This window comes from Rhopilema esculentum, chromosome 7, assembly GCF_057945365.1.
Source record: "Rhopilema esculentum isolate cy_ngs chromosome 7, ASM5794536v1, whole genome shotgun sequence".
Taxonomy (NCBI): domain Eukaryota; kingdom Metazoa; phylum Cnidaria; class Scyphozoa; order Rhizostomeae; family Rhizostomatidae; genus Rhopilema; species Rhopilema esculentum.
In genome coordinates this window covers 1202895-1223802 of record NC_142821.1, presented here as the reverse complement: position 1 = coordinate 1223802, position 20908 = coordinate 1202895, and the positions used below count along the sequence as shown (strand labels likewise).

The following is a 20908-nucleotide window of genomic DNA, read 5'->3' as shown; positions in this document are numbered from 1 at the left end:
TTTAGGGGCCATAATCGAGGTCTGTGACAGGCTAAATTACAACCAACCGGTGCTGAAATAAGGTTTATAATCACGTTTTACATTACCCTAAATTTCCTAGTGTATTGCAGCTGATGGTAATGATTGGCCGATATACGATGAAATATCATTTATTCGATTCCTTTATTACCCATCCTTCCAGCTGATGGTAATGATTGGCCGATACACGATGAAATATAATTTATTCGATTCCTTTATTACCCATCCTTTCAGCTGATGGTAATGATTGGCCGATACACGATGTATTATCATTTATTCGATTCCTTTGTTACCCACCCTTCCAGCTGATGGTAATGATTGGCCGATACACGATGTAATATAATTTAGTCGATTCATTTATTACCACTCTTCCAACTGATGGTAATGATTGGCCGATACACGATGTAATATCATTTAGTCGATTCCTTTATTACACACCCTTCCAACTGATGGTAATGATTGGCCGATACACGATGTAATATCATTTATTCGATTCCTTTATTCGATTCCTTTATTACCCACCATTCCTACTTCCAAGCCATCCAAATTCCATCAGGACAGCAGCAAAGCCTTACCTAGTTTAATATAAAGCTGGTCAATATCTATCCAGACTTTCTTTAACCTGATTAATCTTCCATCCATCGATCCAGAGTTAGCCAGAATTAACCTATTTTCGGCACACTAATCTAGGGATGATTTGCAACCTATCAGAAGAAAGTCTCTAACTCAAAAGGTTGCAACTTGAAGATTAATTATTCTATTTGCACTGTATTTGAAGAAACCTTTGACTTGGAATGGAGTATTTAAAAAAGAGGGTGAACCTAGAAACTTGTTCCATGAATCATCGATGTTTGCTATCTGTCATGATATCAGAAAAATCTATGTTTCGTTAGTATAGTTTTTTTGAAGTTTTTGTTATCTTCAAAACAATTTTTGGCGTCACATTTAGAGGGAGTACCAGGTCCCTACTTAATAAGCAAAGCCTCTTAGTATCCTAAAAATTACTTTCGAAAGCCAACTAGTAACAAGTAAAATACAAAAACATTAAACCTAAAAGCCCCCCCCCCTTTCAGTATTGCAGCTCCCGGCCATCAGCTGTTAGAGGATATTCTAAGCAAACTTTGAAGCAACGAGAGTCTGTGCTCTACAGCTTCATGGTAGCCCTCAAATATGTTAATTTTTTTAGGTAGTACGTTTTAAAATGACAATTAAACATTCATTGAAGTACTTGACGGATATAAATAACGTTTCGAGATATAAGATTTTTGAAGTTACACAACATCAATAGCATTGAATGACAACTCCTTCTGGTTGTATGAGGAATTATCATTGCATTCTTACACCATTGCTCGCCTTACCCCGGCTATGCAGATAGCCAAAGCAGAAAACATGGTTCAAATTATGTAAATAAGATATCCTTTGACAAGTTAATAATTGTTACATATTTCATTAAAATAGCCTGTTTCTTTAAATTTATAGACAACCCCCTTCCATGTTTCGATTTCACATCGTCTATCACCCACGCATCGACTTCACATTTCAGCAAAAATCAGGAACAAGGCAACATTTTGCCTCATTTTCTCTCGACAGAATTAAAAAACGAGATGTGAAAATAACAACAACGTATGTTTTCAAAGCATTTTTACTCAATTGCTGTAGAAGAATACTAACAAATGTTAGCTGAAAAAGTGAAGATGGTTTATTCATCTTTAAATGTACGGTAGATGACGCGTCCATTCAGTGCTTGCACTGGCCTAAAATTGTCAACAATAGGCTTGTCCTTCCCTTCCTCATCCTTGTGTTTTAGTGACCTCAATGCAGCAATCTAGTGAACAAAATAAAGCTTTTCGTCATAACGGCTTAGCTTTAAGTTGGTGATAAGAAGTGTCACACAAATTAAATCCCTTTTTACGGGAAGATGTGCTTTTTCAGGAAAAGTTATATTTATTCTAGCTTCACTTTTTAATCACTTGATAATTTTAAGAGCTATAATCTTTTTAACAATCTTGAGATGATATAACCTTTGGTCTCTCCACATTTCTGCAAAACAATAGAGCTTTTTCGAAAAATTTTGTTATGGATGTTAAATTTTCTCTTGGTCCTCCCACCCACTTTCCCACCTGTGTCGTAGCCCATGCTTTATCAGGGAAAATTGGAGAAAAGTGCGTATATTAATTAAAAGTGAGTGAAATATAGTGGTAAGGTGAAAAAGAAATTGTGAAAAGAATAGCTGAATTTGAATTTTGTTGCCAGATTGAAATGTTGGGAAAGGGACTAATTCGAAAAAAATTAGTGGGGAAGAGTGCTTGAATTTTTGCAAGTATGCAAAGTTTTCACTTAATTTCATTCATTCTGGTTTCATTTCGCCCTGATTAGGCAGTGTATTCATCAAAAAGTGGGAATCAAAATATAAGACGATGAAAATCTCATCTCCACATGACTACCCATTTTGCTTGTATTTCAAACCTTTTGGATACCGTCTTGAATCTAGCATAACCAGTATTGCTGCGTGTGTCTGTTATGGCAATGAATTATTTTAAATTGCTAGCCCATTCATCAGGCTCAATGTAGGGTGTGTCAAGGTTAATTATGTAGAGTAAAGAATGCATTAAGGGTTAATACTTATTTGGAACATGAATTCAAAGAGGCAAAAAGAATGCATTAATGTTACAGCGTAAAGAGTGACATATGGTTTGTAAAAACATGTTTGTGAATTGGTGATTGATCGCGGGAAAAACAATAAAAAATGAAACAAAAAAGATAGAAGAGGTGTAAAAATATTCAAAGAGAAGGGTATAGCTAGAGATTGAGGGGACAGGTAAACCATCAAAAACAAACTTATTATTATAAATTGTATGTGTTGCCAATGAAAAGAACTGTGAGATGACAAATCATTTTAAATGGTAGTAATATCAACCAAAGGGTAACTACAGAAGGATTGCAGCTCTGTTTATCTTATAGCTGCCCAATTGTTGTTATCTCTTAAGCCCTGCTATCCTAAGCTAACGACATAGTATATCTAAAAAAAGTCATCTAAACATTAAGAAAATTAAGCATGTCAAAACTGCCTAGAATCTCTTGGTTAATTAAGAAATCAACTGTCTAGGAGCAGTTGATTAATTAAGAAATCAACTGTAGATCAGTAGACATTCCTATAAAAGAGATTTTAGACAGAACTATCAAAAGACAAATAGGCCCAAATAGGCCCAAAGCAACATTCAGTAGAAAATTGGTGAATCGAAGCACAATTGCCTCGAATGATATTCCTCTAACACCAACGTTTCAGAAAGGTGTTATTAGCAGGTGATTAGAATACTTTTTAAACCATCATGCATAAGATCCATAAGATCAATCTTAGCTCTTTGGAAATCGTTTCAATAATGAAGTAACTAAAATGCTTATAAACCCCCAGATCATCCAAGAAGCTTAGCTTTATTGTACGAATGGTAGAAAAGTCATTTGGTTGTTCACTAACATGGGGGGGGGGGGCAACATTTGGGCATTTGCTAAAAAGTACGCAGCTACCTGGTCTTCTGAAATGCTGATTGTGTCCTTGAACACAATCCATTTGACTGCTTCGTTGCACTTAGGAGTCGTTAGTGAACCGTCGTAAAAGTAGAAGTCCTTCTTGTTAGATGGCATCAGTTTGCTTATGTCGAGATCATCAACTTCAGTCTTTTCACCTTCAACAAATTTATCAAGCCGTCTTAAAAAAACGATTTTGTAACACTTTATCAGTTGTATGCCAATACAGTTATTGCTGAGAAATTACACATATCTAGTCTTTTCAGAAAATTTTATCGCAAGCTAGAAAAATGGCTTTCATTTTTAAATTGCTAAATTGAGAACCTTCAAATAAAAATACTACTGTACCTTGTTCTCCAACATCGTCCAGTTGACTGAAAATGGGTTTAAGATCTGAATTTTCATCTCCAACCTGGATAGAATTGAGCACATCGATGATAAATTAACCGAATAAAATTAGATGATATGCGAATCATAAGTTCGCTGCTTGCTTATCGAAGAAAAAGTGCAGAGCTCCAGAAATTCCCTGTAGCAATAATAAAAGTCCTTTTTGGGAAAGGGGTGTGCGTATAAGGGCAATAAGGGTCACATTCAAGATCTGTAGATAGGAAACTCACTTCTGTTTCCGGAGGGATATGCCCCCTGTGCTCCCAGCTTTTACGTCAAAAGCCCTAATCTTTAGATAATATCTGATCTCTCTAGTGTAACTAAAATATTAAGAAAACGTTTGTTGATATGCTTACTTCAATGAAAGATCCAAGTACAAGAAGGCCATCCTTGTGTTTCAGGGCCTCATCCGAAGATTCGTATTTCTTGTTCATGTGCACGAAATGCATCTGAAACGAACAGAAACTTAGCTAGAATAGGGCGAGAAGAAGGGATATGATACTGTACATTTAGGATCAGTGTGAATTTGAGGATATAGCGAAAGATTCATTGTAAAGCAATGATTTACACCTACTCTGATAAGTGCAGCTATTACAACAGTTTGTGCCTTTGGCCTTTGTAGTAAGCTAAAATTAGTTTCATATTAAGTAAACGAACCACTGTATTTTCTAGATTTTACCTCAGCTGCATACTGCTTGCCATTGACTTTATGTTCAGACCCAACATTATTAGAGCTTCCCCAGTGAAAATGAACTTGCACAGGCACAAATTCATCTCCTATAAGAGAATGATGCTCATCTGAAGATACAAATGCACTAAGAAATACAGGTTGGCTTTGATTGATGACAAATTTGATCCTACTTTTACCAAACGGATTTTTAAATAGAGGAATCTACTTTAAGGCGCTTGAAGGGAGCAGTCTGTAATAGCGGGTTCATATGGCAACCTGCAAATATAGATGATGCCTGTGATACTAATGTTACTGCCTGAGTTGAGAGATGTCCTGCACTTGAAGATGTCCAACAGCGGAAAGTGTCTGTTAATGGAAGTTTGAGAGCGTATTCCTAACCAGAGGCGTGGTGACTCAAAATTGGCTAGGAGGCACCACCCTTTTTTGGCGCCCCCTATAGTACACCTCTATCAGGGTCAGTGAAATGAGACTGAAAATGGGGGGGGGGGGGGATGACACAATGTTATTACCGTTCAGGGGTTCATGAAAGCCGCCACCATCGTTAGAGGGAAGCAAAAATTTAAAGTATGACATTATAGGGACTGCTGGAAACTGTATCCAAAATGATTTCAACATTGATTCAGATTGACGATCCAAGGCGGTATTCATATGCTTTCTTTATCATTATGTCAAAATGTTTAGATCGCAAATGGGCTTAATGAAGGGCGCCAACTTGTTTTGCAAATATGACATTCTTGAAACGCAAAAACTTATCTACAATATTTGCAACATAGATTTAAAAACCAGTAAAAGTCAAGGAGATGTTCATAAAGTTTTCTTCATTATTACGCCAAAATTTAAGCATCTTGAAGGATTTAGAAAAGTTTTGAAAGTATAACTTTCAAGAAATGAGCTGAAACCGCACCTGTAATATCTACAACATGCGTAGTTTTAGGCCCAATGGACATTAAGAAAATATTCATGAGCTTATTTTGATCATTATGCACCATAGTTTAATTTGTTTTGCATTTGAAAAGACTGCAACATGCACACGGTAAAGGTATTGCAAAATTTTAGGAACATGTTTAACAATAAAACATGAGCATAAGAATATTATCCGAAGAACAGGTCTATTGAAAGTACTTTGTAAGGCTAAATATCTTTGTAAAGCTGAAGTATTATTATTTTTTAAAATCTGATCGTTCAAATTCCCCAAATATCTATGTCTCGTGTCCAACCTCCTCGAGGTCAAGCAAGTCAGTTGGTTGCTTACGACTGTCTGATAACTAATAATGGACTGCGAAAAGATGCCTGGATGCTATCCATACCCTGGGTTCTAGAGCTCAATGGTCTTGAATGGGTTGTAAAGAAGGTATTTTGGCGCGGGAGTGCGGAGGAAGAAAGAAAGAAACGAGAGAACGACGTCTTCATGCACCTTTCCAGAGCTCGGCTATGTCAAGTGGCCTTCTTCGTTTCCATTTGTTTTCCAAGGGACTTTGGCGTCCCTTCGAAGAGTTGGAACACCTTCGGTGCCCGCTGATTCCTGGTCACTGGTGGGGCACGTGGCCCCCGGCCTCCCTGTCCACCACGGCACTGTTCTGGACCCTAAATGTTTAATAATAAAGAGGTAAAGCATTGTAAAGCAACCAAGAGCAATTTTAACTATATACCATTGACTTTTGCTGCCAATTTTCCAGTGTTCTCCAGTGTAACTTGGGCGGAATGACCGTTGTTTTCCAGACTGAACTCTAGTTTTGCATGTTTTCCTTTGTAATTGTGTTCGAGATTTCTTCGCTGAAATTTTGAGTCGTTTGGTTTAATGTCGACTGGCGATTGCTGCTTGCCTCCACAATGTTTGAAATGCTTTGGCCATTCATCTGGGCCTAAAAAGGTTTTTAGTCATTTAACTGCCCCTCGCAAATACAAACTACAATTTTACAGTTGCTTTATTTTTTTGGCTCGTATATGTACAAATAAGTGAATAAAAGCCTTTTGTTTTAATTTAATGTTACGACCAAGGTTCTGGATATGGAAATTCGATCTATGTAATATATTATATATTAATAATTTTCAACACTTTTATTTAGGGAAGAGAATTGAAAGATAATTTTTTAGCCATTATTTACTGCAAATTTGAGCCCCGCCCCCTCTATCCCTCTTCTGAAAGTCAGTCGATAAACGATAAACTTTGTTAAGCATATACTCAACCACTCTTCACACAAAGGTGGTTTCCACACTACACCATTTAAAGTGGTATAGCGAAAGAGAATATTCAGCTGTCAAATAGAGGTGACGGGTAAACCAAGAATGACTCATCCAAAGCACTGATTCAATGAACTTTAATCCTCGCCGCTTCATAACGAAACTAGCTTTACTGGTGGGAAAATTTTTCAGTAGATCAGAATCATGTTACTCTTATGAACAGCGTCATTCTTTCGAAAATTCAAAGAAGATCAGTTGCCTATGCAGAACTATTCGATAATTAAGTGCCAATATGACCTAAAAGACGCAAGAGAAACAGAGTGTTTTTGAAAAAAGTAGCAAAATGTGATTAGTATTAGGAACGGCGAAATTTCTAGCCCAAAAGCAAAATTGTGAACGCTAGAGCCTCTCTAGTCGAGAATTCCTATAAGGATTCGAAGTATCCTATAGCAAAAGGATTACGACCTTAAACACAGCTGTCCTTTCAAAGTGAACTAAAAGTAAACTTAATACCGTTTTTGCCATCGTAGCTCCAGTCAGCTGCCATGCCTGCGAAGGAAGGACACGGCCATGACAACTAATTACTTGCTGATTACTTGCAACTTTAAAACAATGATCATTTCAGAATGCCTGACTCAATAAACTTTTCAAGGTTCCTTTATTATTTGGTCATAATTTATATTGCATAGTTTTGATAGCTAATATTTTGATAAAGCTTTTTAAGTTTCATGTAAACAAAATGCATTGTTTGTAATAATATTTTCTGTGAATCAAAATCTCAATCAAGCCTTACCCTTATCCATATCGAAAAATGAGATATATAAAAACACAAAAAGGTTCTTTCAACAAAATCTATTGTTAACACTCTCAGAAAATTCACAATCTTTAGTATCCTACATAATGCGAACAATGCGTAGTATGTTGATGCTAGAATAGAAGGATAACAGTCTTTGCTGCAAAGATCAGTCAAAGTATGCAAATTTTCAAGAAAATCTGGGATTACAAGGTTTTAAACTTTTCAGTAAAGAGCAAAAATAAAACCTTGAAACAAAGAAAGTTTAAACAAATAGATAATCAGTACACTTTTAGAAAATGTAGCTATACGATCTTTCATGCAATATTATAATTTCAAGCAATTTGCACTATCCATTCAATCTTTACTTTGACACGAGCTTGTGTTGATCTTCATCAATATGACATAAAAAGCGATACCGAAAACCTGCAGAAGAATTAAATTTCTCGAAAATAATGTTTTCTAGTTTTGTATGCGATGTTCCTCTCTTAAATCTAAGGCTCTCTTTAGAACTAAGATGGTTTTGTTTAATTCGCACGAAGGTTGTTTTAAGATAATGCTTCATCTTTCCAAACAGATAATAACCAAGTAAAAGTAAAAGTTTCTTACAGGTAATTACACTGCCGCTGAGAAACACCAGTAGAATTTTCGTGCTAATCATCTTGTTTGATTCTTTGCAGAAAAATAGCGCGTCACTTGAAAATCAGGGTAAATAACCTGGAAGGAGAGAGATTGTCTGCTACAAACTCGCACAGTTGCCACTAATGAGTAATAGGTTTATGTACAACGGGAGGTAGATTGTTCTTCATTGTTTTACGAGACAGACTGACCTAGAAAACCTTGACATCCAAGAAACAAGTTAAAAGTAAGACTAAAAACGGAACCCTGACAGGAATATTTTCTAAAATTCTACCCAAAGATGTTGCAAATAAAGTGCTTTTTCTGAATAGGAATGAAATGCATTTTTCGTACCATTGATTTTCACTATAGCTTTGCTTTGTGAGAGTCCCTCTGCTTCTTTGAACATTTCCATTGAATAAACAATAAGTTTCTGGAGTCATTTATTAATTAAGGTAAAATACTGCTATGTAAAGTTCCTCTTTCGCACAGAAATGATAAAAAACATGTTACTGTCGCTTATAATACAACATAGCAACATAGAGTCGCTTATAGTAACATGACAATTTCAGAAACCTGTTAAAAACGTTCAGGCTTTGAAAGATTAGGGTTAACGCCTTAGTGAAAAAACTAAAAATCTTAATTTTTGGCAAAAATAACAGATCAAATCATCTTTATACTCTTTATATATGTAAAACAAAGCAAGGAACAATATGAGCAACGAAAGCTGAAAAAGGCAGGCTAATTGACTTACCTTTGAGCAGAATAAACCACCCTGTCAGCACAGTTCGTCTTGAAGCTGCAATGCACTTAGACAATGGTCCGGTTTGGCTGGTCGTTCCACTTTTGACTGCTTTGCTTAGCAGGTCTTAAAGGTCAGCGTGACTTTTGACTCTTCACTGTTTAGCTTCAAGTAAGGACTTTTGTAAACAAAATTTAAGACTACCTTACAAACGCCTTCTTGTGTCTCTACTTGAGGATCGGATATCTCTTATGGTATCCCAACACAATTGCATGTAGAGGAGTTTTCAGCATGGAAGGAGATGTCAAGTACAGTTACTACGACAACCGAACTAACTTAAAGGCGTTAAAATAGTTGCAACACCTAGTCATGTGACCTAGTGGTTGCCAGTTTAGTCATTTCAAGTGTTTGAGGATGGCAGCTTGATCTAGTAGATGAGAGGTGAAGAAGAACGCACTCTTTCATTGTCATGTTTTATGAACCAACTCTCGATCAATTCTCTAGTTACAATATGTACATAGCTAAATGTCATGTGAATATGAAGTGACGGCGCATGCGTGACATATGACACGAGAATGAGCCTGTTACATCCTTCCTTCCTTATTTGAAAAAACTATATTTTTTGTTAATATAGCAATGTGTTATGAATACAAGTGCAATGCAAATTATCAATGTTCGTTATTATAAAAATTGACAGCAAACGTAAAAAGGAAACTGTGCCTTAGACTGGACATAAATTCCACCGTGTGAGCAACCTTCCATTCCGGAGTCGACCATGTCGGGCTACGATTTTTCTACTTCGAGGGTACGACCAGTAGTGCAGATAGAAAATGCATTGGAGTGGCGAGAAATTTAGATTTTCCGATGAAGATGTTATGAGAGCTTTTATCATTGTCAAAAATTTGTCCATAACGCCACGTAAATCACGTGTCATAAATCATATTGCTCTATGATTTTCCTTGTCTTTTTCGCTAACAAAGGCATTTTTAAGTACTATACCTCATGGAAAGGGGTTACCAATCCGATTCAGAACAACAGAAGAAATCGCCATAATCACTTCAAATTTTTTTCTGAAAATGCAACACTTAGATGAAAAAAGACAATCATGTTAAATTTTCGACAAGATCAGAAGTTTTCCGACAAAACGGTAATTTAGCTTTACAAGGGGCTTCCCTCTCACCCCCCTTATCTTCGCCACTGGGTACAACTTAAAAAATAAACTTGCATGCTTGAGAAGCAATGGCTGTGTCTAATATGTTAAGGATTGTAGATATTTTCTAATAATTCATGGAGGGCAGAGGGCTATTTGTAATTATTCGTGCTGCTCAATTTCGATGTTTTTGCAAATGGTTCTTTTCGGTTGCACAACAGTTTCTCCAAACTGAGCAACAGTATCTAAAGTGGGGCTCATCAATACCAGTATAAAGTTTCTTTAGAGGTTCCTGTGTTAAAAAGTTTTGGCATTCTCTACTGGTTTTGTTGACAGAGATTTGATGTGACCTTTCCGGTTAAAATCTTTGAAGAAAGCAAACATTTGAGTAAACTAAAGCTTTTCGTCTGACACTCTGCAGAGTTTAAAACGTCAGAACATAGATCGAAAACTCTACGCTAAGAAATATATATACCCAGTTGTGGATCGAAATAGGCCAATCAGAAACGCGAGCAATCAATCAGTGCCGCTTGCCGATTCAGAATGTTACCAATGGAGTGCTAAGGTGAAAACAAACTCCTTTTGTCTACACAATAGCGGTTTTTTCGTTCTTATGTAGATGGATTCCAAAACTGCTAAATGGAACGACGATCGGCCTTTACCAACAATCCGAAACATGTCGCCATTATTGTTTTTTGATTGCATAATTTGGGTTTTCCAGTAAATGTTGCTCGATGGTAGAATCGCAGGTTAGACCGAGGTGTTAAAGTGAAGAATGAAATTACTGTTCAATACTGGTTCTGCCAGTCATTTCTAGGCTCTTCAAAAGATTTGTCTATAACCAGTTGCATCAACATTTGAACTCAAATGATCTACTTGCAAATGCACAATCTGGTTTTCGTGCCTTGCACTCTACCCCTAACCTGTCTATTAAAAAAACCAGATGCCTGGTACAGCAGCTTGGACAAAGGACAGCTTGTTGGCTTGGTACAAGTTGACCTTAGAAAGACATTTTACACTGTAGAACATAGCATATTCCTTGTCAAAAACTAGAGCACTATTGTCTCTAAGAAAAGGAATCATTATGGTTTAAGTCTATAACCAGTTGCGTGGACAGAACAGCGTGGAAACAGCATGCGAAGTAAGCACGATAATCCCGATCCAAAGCAAATACACCCATCAGAGTCAAGAGACCCACACTTCCGCGCAGAAGCCCAAACTACAAAACTCCTTCTACTCTATTATTGCCTATTCATCCGAGAAGCACATAAGGACTTAAATACCAAACTGAAGCATGACAATTGACACCCAAGTGAGAATAATACAAAAAAGCTAAAATAAGAATCCCTACTGAAATCAAGTTCTACAACATCCCTCATGAAATTAACCCTGATAAAATTTTATTTGATCAGCATAATTCTAGTCTACTTGGGTATTTTCATTATGTTGCTGCTCACGATATTGATTCTATGACGACATATAGATACAAATTTAATAAGGGATTTGACCATGATTGGCAACTAGGGGGTAAAGTTTCACCCTAAAAATTTTTGCCATCAGATCCCTTACAATTTTCTAAGCTTCATTTGTCCATAAAATCTAAAATTCAAGCACAAACAATTTGAAGAATCGTATCTGGCCGAAATGTATGATGATAAAACCGAATCTGAGAAGTCGTACAATGAAATGTGGAGTAATTTTCAAAACGAGGCCGTTAGTTGAATTGGTGAATTCATTATAACAAAAAACAAAAAAGTGATGTAACAGATCAGAGTAAGAAGTTACATAACAAAACAAAACAAAAAAGTGTTAACGTGCCGCGGCGCATTACAATGCAAGCAAAAGTCAGCTTTATTACACAGCTCCCAACAAGTTTATAACAAAAATAGTCATTTTACATCATGTTACTGCATTTTGTTTTGTACCTCTCCATAGTAAAGTCATTTGGATCTTTCTAAATGAAAGTGTGCCTTTTGACTGTATCAAAAGAAAGGGACCTAAGATGCAACATTGTGGGATTGGAACACCTTTGCTTTCTCTCATTCAAATTCCACGTTGTGATATCAATTCTACTCTATGTTGCCTTTCACTCAGACAATCAAGCATCAATTTTGTGTACTTTTATTAAAGGTATACGCTTGAAAACCCTGGGTACCAGACTCACTCTATATAAAGTAAGAGAAAGTCTGGTACCCAGGGTAACGCTTGACATTTAGGAAGATTCCAGTTGTTGTGAAAATTCTCCAAGTATGCGGGCACGTTGTGTCCAATATTGCATTACATATGGAAATGCTTGATGAAATATGTACACAATGATGCATACCTAAGAGCTTCAAAGGCTCGTTAAACTGATAAATGGACACCTTCACATCTAAAAAGTGCATGTAGATTCTTATTTCAAATTTATCATTCATACGAAGGTGATTGTTCTACTTCACAATATATTACAAATTCTATTTTGAGTGGGTAGCAATGTAGTAAAATTGAATTTCTGTCACCATTTTCATCTCCGGTAGTCCTCCATTTGTAAGGAACTGTAACGCATTGGCGTGATCTTAATATTAACCCAAGCTAATAGTAATTGTTATTGTTTTCAGCTAATAGCTTATGGTTATAATCACATGCTAAAGGTCTCTAATAGCTTTTGATTAACAGAGTTCGCTGAAACACATTGTCTGTCTTTCGCTTCAAACTCTTTCTCTGTTGAACCCAAATTCGCAACAGAACATTGGAACCGCAATCAGCCTGAACATTATCAGAACATTCCTCTCTGTTATTGATTATCTCTTTTTTCTTAACATTTATCATTCAAGACTGACTGGATAGTTTTCTAAAAGATTTTGTCTGATAAAGAAAGCCAAGAAATTTCTGATACTTTTTTTAAGTGTTACCCTTGGGCAAAAATTTCCCATAACTGTTTTTGCATGCAAAGTCAACATGATTGCAAAATATATCGTGCAGATGGGAGATACTTCTAGCAATTTATCAATTTCTATAAATTTTATTGCATCAGGCTTTTAATCACGACAGAATTTGAGCGTCTCGTCTCTGACGTAAACAATATGCAATTTTGACAAGATTCGTGGTCCTTGCGATTATAACAAATGACAAGTGGCGTTGTCAGATCAAAAAAACTGGGGTGGACATAAACAAACTTTCTCGGCCACGCCCTTCAGATCTTCATCATGATCATCAGGTACCATCTTCTATCAGAAGGTTGGTTACCCTATGACCATATCTTCAGACTCTCAGAAGACCCTTTTTTAGTATTCTTTATCTATTTTGAAAATTTTGGACAAGCAACTTTCTCAAGCAGCATTTTTCGTAACAGTGGCTTTTTTGCCAGTGCGAAAATCGAAATAAATCTGATCAACCCATGGACATGTCCCCCCCCCCTCATCAAAGGTTTTTAACGGATTTCGAGAAATTAGAAAGTCGACTTCTGGGAAAACTGGGGTGGACATGTCCACCCCAGTCCACCCCGTGGCGACGCCACTACAAGTGATACAGTAATGGGACAGACAGTGCAAAGAAAATATTTCTGTTAAGTATATTTTTAAAGAGATAAAAACTCGAAGCACTAATCTTATACATAAAAAGTAGGACCAAATATTTCGAAATATTTGTCATAATTTCACATCTATTTCAATTTCATGTTCTCAGATATCATTCAGATATTGGAAATCTATTACAGATTGTTTTTCCTTCAGGCAATTTAATAGACTCTAGTCTTTCAAAAATCTGCAAGAAGAATAGAAAAATATGTAATATAGGTAAAGCAAGAAACTTTTTGCTTGTACAAAGATGTTGACGAAATAAGTAAGAGCTATGTGGATATGCATTCATTCTAACTCAGATGCCCATTAAGCTGCATGATGAGCAAACATGACGCGTATGGAAAGACGTGAACAAATTGGAAAAACAGAACACCTGAAAACCATGTTCTTCATTACATCTTAAAAATTCTGTTATAAGTTTGGCTGTCTTAACAAATCTAGAATTGTCTCATTTTTTACTTTCTGTCATGTGGTCAAAGTTCAAAAGTTTTAAAAATGAGTTTATGACGTTGAAATTGAAATAGAAATAGATTTTTGCCAGCCTGCGAAATCTTCTGGTAACAGGGGTGCCTGTGATGACGTAAATAAAACACTATTTTTCAGAATAGAGCGTTTTCACACACAGTTTTCTCGTGTGCTGCGTTGGTGTTTTCATCATCACTCAGTGCATATTCTTTAAATGGAAATTTCAACTTGTTTTTACACATAACTGCTGGATTCTGTTGGCTTTTACAGAAATCCCATTGCTTAGTGTCAAAAGTGGCGCCCTCTTTTAAAGATGCTACTAGTTAATGCACAATTCCTAGAAATGTTAATTACTTGCCAACCCTCGCCATGACTATGAACACGGTGGATCAAAAGTCCCACACCAAGTCCAGTGGAGCACAAATGTTGAGTTGGTTGCTTAAGGCCGATTTCCGTTTGAAATTTTTGTGCGCGCGGGCATAGCGCCCAAATCTGAGCATGGAAATCGGCTTTTAAACGGATCAATAATTTCGTTGAAATATTTGACACAAACTGAAGCACGTTTACAAGTTACCAGTAAATAAAGCTATGAAAACTTAAGTTGATTTGCCGATACTTCATTGTAAAAACAAGCTATTCAAACATGTGTTGTACGACAATGTAAGTTTTTGATCAACGATCAACATAACGATCTTCGTTCGGTGAAACTAGTGGAAAATTGAAGCCGGTAAAAGGTATTAATGATTTACAGAAAGAATTCAACAAAAACACAACATCTCCTCGAAGCGGCCGCACTAATCCATTTATCGAAAATGTTATCAACTTCATCCTCAGAAAGCCCAACTCATTGGTCGCTTCTTTTCGTATACATTTTGTGTAATATTATGTGTTTTTGTGGAATGAGTATGAATAATGTCATTATTTCATGAGATAGTTAAATGTATTGTTTTTGTAATATGACAATATATATATATATATATATATATATAACTCGTTTCAAGTTGCAGGAAAGCGTGTAAAATAGCCTAGCTGCAGTAAAACCATGAGAGTTTATACCCACCAAAGTTTCCGGGACTTTGCTCCATGCCTCATTAGGTTTCTACAAACAATTAACAACAAAGAAAAGGTGCTAATATAACATATGGGTGTTCTAATAGACAAAGTCTATCTTATGCAACGCAGGCCCGAGCATGTCAACTTCTTATATTCATAACAGAACAATTATGACCTTCGTCAACATAACTTGAAACCAAACTAACTACTACTCAAACAATTTTGATACTATACAATTATAAAGCCAAAACCTTTTTAAAATCTTTGACTCGAACAATCTTTTGGTGGTACAAAACTTGGAAATGGCTTTGAAAAAAGCAAACATTTAGTAAACTAAAGCTTTTTGTTTGACACTCTTCAGAGTTTAAAACGTCAGAACATAGATCAAAACTCTACGCTAGAACATATATATACCCAGTTGTGGATCGAAATAGGCCAATCAGAAACGCGAGCAATCAATCAGTGCCGCTTGCCGATTCAGAATGTTACCAATGGAGTGCTAAGGTGAAAACAAACTCCTTTTGTCTACACAGTAGCGGTTTTTTCGTGCTTATGTAGATATATTCCAAGGTGGAACGACGATCGGGCTTCACCAATAATCCGAAACATGTCGCCATTTTAGTTTTTAGCACAATCTGAGTTTTCCAGTAAATGCTGCCCGATAGCAGAATCGCAGGTTTTAGTTGTAATCTTAGATTTGCAAGATCGAGGTGGCTGTTCTCTTTGGGGACGAATTTTGTTTCTAATACTAGACGGAACATGTTGTTTTATTCTATCCTCCAATCTTTGGGTAGTGTGTCCTACGTAACCAGAATCACACTGGCACGTAAATTCATATACAAGGGAACTTTTTTGTGTGGCAGGAACGCAATCCTTTTGAATGGACGGAAGGGACTTTTTCGTACTATAAACAATAAGTGGGTTGACTGCAAAGAAACAATTTGTAATGGCCTGTTTTATTTGACTTTCAAAACGCAGGGAACTGTCACCGATCCAGGGTAGTTTTAGATAGACCGGGCACTTTTGAGGACCAAATTTTACGTAGGCCGAGAAATTTCCTATCTTCTCCTTAATGTAAACTGAAATAACATCCACTGGATAGCCATTCTCCAGAAAGATCTTAGTTAGTTTTTCAAGTTCCGAGTCGAATTTAGACTTGGAACAAATCACCAGTGCCCTATGTGTAAGCGTTTTGATGAGGCTGATTTTTCTTTGTTTTGGGCAAAACGAACTCAATCGAGTGTATATCCCTGAAAATGTGGGTTTACGGTATACACAGTGAGAAATCCAGTGCCAGATTTTTTAACCAAAACATCTAGAAATGGCAAGGAGTTATTTTCTTTCTTTTCAAAAGTAAACTTTAGGGCTGTGTGAAGGCCAGTAATGCGTTTTAGGAAAGTATCACACACAGCCTCTGTTTTGAAAATGGTATATGTGTCGTCCACATACCGAAAATAGACACATGGCTTTTGGTCGTAGTCAAACAAACGCTCTTCATGAAAGCCAACAAAGATATTGGCCAAGGCAGGTCCCAGAGGGCTACCCATAGCGACACCATCCTTTTGTTGGTACATTTCATTGTACTGAATTCGACTCTACTGAACGTGTTGCAATTTCCATCAGTTCAATGAATACTTCCTCTGGGAATGGTGGGCTATTAAGCTCGCTTCGGTACAAAGCGTCGGCACATATGTTGATGGTCTCACTCAAAGGAACATTTGTGAAAAGACTACTAATGTCGAAAGAACACATGAAAGATGTTTCGTTTTCGATGTTAAGGGTTTGCATGAAATCAGCGAACGTAAAAGAATCCTTGAAGAAATGTTTTGAATATTTTTGAAGAGCAGGGTCCAAAACTTCAGAAAGCCAGTTCGTGTTGTGCTGAGCCAATCATAGACTAGCCTGCGCGCAGACCCAGTATTCTGAAGAAGAAAGGTTCTGCGCAACAACGACCAAAAGCTTGCTACACACTTTGTAAAATTAACTATGAGAGTTCTTAATTTATGCATAAATTATGCAATCCAACCCAGCCGAGTCTTCTTCAGAATACTGTGTCTGCGCGCAGACTAATCATAGACAAGATTTAAGTGGGACATTCGGCTGGTGTATTTTAGGGAGGTCAAGAATTTTGGTCGTTGAGAGCCCGCGGGTCTTATCCTATCGTAAACTTCGTTGGTCAACACGTTTGAGTTAACCAGCTCCAAAAGGCGTTTTTGAAGTTTCCGCTCAAGCTGGGCCGTTTTATCCTGTGTTTTTCGAACTTATCTTTGTCGAGGAGAATATTCTCCATTTTTTGGATGTAGTCCTTTTTATTCGAAATAACCACTCTTGACCCTTTATCAGGCTTATTGATAAAGATGTCATTATTAGACCGTAGAGGTTTTAATGCTTGAAAATGTTCTTTTTGCAAAAGAAAATATGAGTGGTCGATAGGAGAGCCGCTGTAGGTGTACACAAAATCGCTTAGTCGTGCTCGTAATTTGTTAGATTCCAAAGCATCAGAAATATCGTGCCTGGCAAGTTGAGCGTTTAAAATTTCGAATTCAGCAAAAAGTTCCTCTCTGTTTATTCGTTGTGGTGGGATACAAAACTCAAGACCATTACCCAAGACAAATGTTTCGGTTTCAGAGAGAGAATAGTCCGACAAATTAGAAATATGTTTTTTTCGAATCACTCATCAAACCGCCAAAACGTTTCCTAACTAGCATACCAATGTTCCTATCATGTTTTTCCGTAGTCTGTTTTAGTGTCCGCTGGTCAGTTTCAGAAATGTAGCGGCAAAGTCGAAAATTATCAAAGAATTTGATAAACGGACGCGTCTTAGACCACTGTCGTGTATATAAACGTTTTAGATTCAGGATATTGGTTTTAGTTTTCTGAATTTCATCTTGTAGAAAAGCGCGCTCAATGGTTGGGCTGTGTCTAACACTAGACTTAGAAATACGAGCGGTATTAAATTTTGACTCAAATAATAATGACTAACAACAACAACAACAACAACAGCGGCAAAAACAACAACAACAGCCGGGCAGAAAAGGCGGGAGAAAAAAAAGGGTGCAGGTTGAGTGGATATTTTGGTACAATTGATGTAACTGAGTGACAGATATGTGGTACAGAGACTAAAGATAGTGAGAATTATTCCTGCACGGCTTTTTAACTACGAAAAATCTTTTTGGTCAACTGTCATATCCCGAGCTTTGATATCATTTATGCGGGGAAAACTTCTTATGCAAGTTATTGCTGTTATTGTTGGCAACAGGATGGTACTAGAAGCTATAATTTCTTTCCTTATACAAAAATACAATCCCGTCGTTTTACACAGCGACTTATGATCAGAAGCAGCATTCGTTATCTAATGTTTAGATCATTGTATTTTCTTTCATTTTTGCAGTTGCTAAATGAAGTAGTGTATATTGTATGTTTGAAGAGAACATCATTATGCGATCAAAACTTACTCGCATATTTGCCATTCCATATGACTTCTGTTAAGCTTTGGAGGAGATAGAATATCGCATTTGTTCAAAATAAAGCAGAACGATATATTTCATACTGGACTCCAACTGACTTACACAATGACTCACTGAAATATGAAAACCTATATGTTTATCTACAAAGGGTTACATGAGCTAAAGCTTCTGCGCATTATATGCTATTACAACACTGAATTGCACAAACTTCCTAAGATTTTTGTCGAAAATTAAAGATCTATTGAAAGAGTGCCATAAATCGCGACCGTCAAAGCTGTTGGACACAATTTAACTTTGCTGTCTACGATGCCGATATTAAAATGGAAACACATATTGCCGACGATTAGCGATCATCACAAACTTATTTTGCTTCCCTATTTATAGTCATGTGGCTTAAATCGGCCAGTCACATGATCAACCTTTTCGAATGGGTTCGCTGTTCTGACCTGAAAGGAGTTATGAAATTGCATTTGCAGAGTGTCGCCGTCATAGAATCTTTCATTGGTAATAATTTCGATTTTCTGCTTACCTTCCGATAGATGGTCGAGTATCGTGCTGGCTTTTGGTTTTTCGGATGTTCGACACGTTCAGAGAAAGTTTGTTTGCTTGCAGCCAACCTAAAGGCTCATAAGATCTATATTCAAGCTATTTGTATTCCATTAACATGCTTTTAAAAAGAGAGAGAGCAAGGAAAATAATTGGTATAAATTAAAAACAAAAGTGGACCAAGTCAAGTGCCTTGAGGAACTTTCATGTCATGTCTCAGGCCGGTCACCCTAAACATTCTGATTTTTTAATAGGATTTCAAAATCATTAGTGTCTAAAGCCTTCTTCAAGTCAATGTAAAGTACCAATCAGTAGTGGCAGCCATAAGGACTGTTGACGCTGAGTGTAAAAGTCGAAAATCAGATTGATACTCAGGCCCTGTTCACACGATAGCGGGTTCATTACATATCGGATTCATTGACCAAATCCGATACGAATATCAAGGTCTGTTCACACGATACCGGATTTATTTCGTATCGGATTTACTTCTATTCACACAGTGATGCTACGCTTTAACACTGCTCCGAGAAATCTATTGCCTTGAAGCAGTTGCATAGCACGCTGTTTTGTTTTGAAGAAAAAGTATTTTTAAATAAGTTTTTAAACAATCTAATTTTCCTTTGCATTAATCTTGTGAAGTTCATCATCATTGTAAGGAGCATATTTGTTGTTTAATTAGGACCCACTGTCACTTTGTATCTTGAACAGACTGTCAACCTGTTTTTAAAAACCCCGAAAACGAAACTATCTTTTCGAAACAGAGATTCCGGAGCGAAACCATATTGGATTAATGCGCTCCGTTCCCACGAGCGCAAAAGTTATTCGATATGATTCCATTCCACATTCACAGCGGAATTGTTTGACTCCGCAAAAATGATACGGAGCGTATCGGATTCAAGCGTCATCGTGTGAATAGAAGGCTCTATTCACACGATGACGCTTGAATATATATGAATAATTATGAAAAGTGATCCGATACGTGTGAACAGTAGCCAAGATGTGAAAGAAAGAACTAATATTTGCCTATAGTTTGACTAGGAGGGGGACAAGGGAGCAAATTGCTGCAGGGCTTCGAGGTCTCATAAAGTTCCAGTCTAGGGATACAGTTAATCAGATGAAGCTACAGCAAGATTGTAGTGCTATCAAAATAACAAGGGGTGCTTTTGCACAAAACGCTGCGAAAACAATAGCAAAAGTAGAAATTGGCTACTTTTCGGCATTAAAAAGGGGGGCTCAGCCTACCTGAGGGCCCCCAGCACTACACTTCTGAGCTACAGTATGCCTAGAAATAGTAAAGATTTTAATACGATTGCAATAAATGAACAATGATTTGCTCCAATGATTGACTATCGAAACCTCTGGGCGATCCTATACATCTGACAGAAGTAGATTAGCTTCTCTGAAAATTGCTAGAATTGTTAGTGGCTAATATGATCAATCAAAGTTGAAATATTTATTAAGAACCTAATTGTTTTTTTTCAGTTGCTTCGTACCAAAAAGTCGTACTGCTTACATAACTGCACATTATAGAAGTAACTAGTTTGTACTTTGACAGAAATGAGAACCAAATCTTAATCCTCTTAAAAATGTTTTTGGCTAGTCTATTGTTGAAAGAGTAATGCTAAGAATTTGCTGATATGGTTTTGAGCTTTACTGAATTCATCCTGTCTGGGCGTTTCTAAATGCATTGTTCAGAAATACAGCATTTAAGAAAC

At 36.8% G+C, this 20908-nt stretch overlaps 1 protein-coding gene across 2 annotated transcripts; it reads right to left on the bottom strand.

Annotated features, from left to right (window-relative positions):
* Nucleotides 1-1625: 1625 nt before the first annotated feature.
* LOC135683597 (carbonic anhydrase 1) lies at nt 1626-9391 on the bottom strand. 2 transcript variants are annotated; one of them, XM_065198901.2, is made up of 9 exons: nt 8968-9391; nt 8205-8312; nt 7316-7351; nt 6271-6483; nt 4610-4707; nt 4287-4379; nt 3892-3955; nt 3544-3701; nt 1626-1843 (listed from the first exon to the last, which is right to left on the bottom strand). In XM_065198901.2, exons 2-9 carry the CDS (start codon nt 8254-8256, stop codon nt 1718-1720), a joined length of 840 nt encoding a protein of 279 aa, XP_065054973.1. In that variant the 5' UTR covers nt 8257-8312; nt 8968-9391; the 3' UTR covers nt 1626-1717. The 2 variants fall into 2 exon arrangements, with proteins under 2 accessions (XP_065054973.1, XP_065054974.1); XM_065198902.2 differs by lacking the exon at nt 8968-9391 and adding an exon at nt 8568-8587.
* Nucleotides 9392-20908: the final 11517 nt, after the last annotated feature.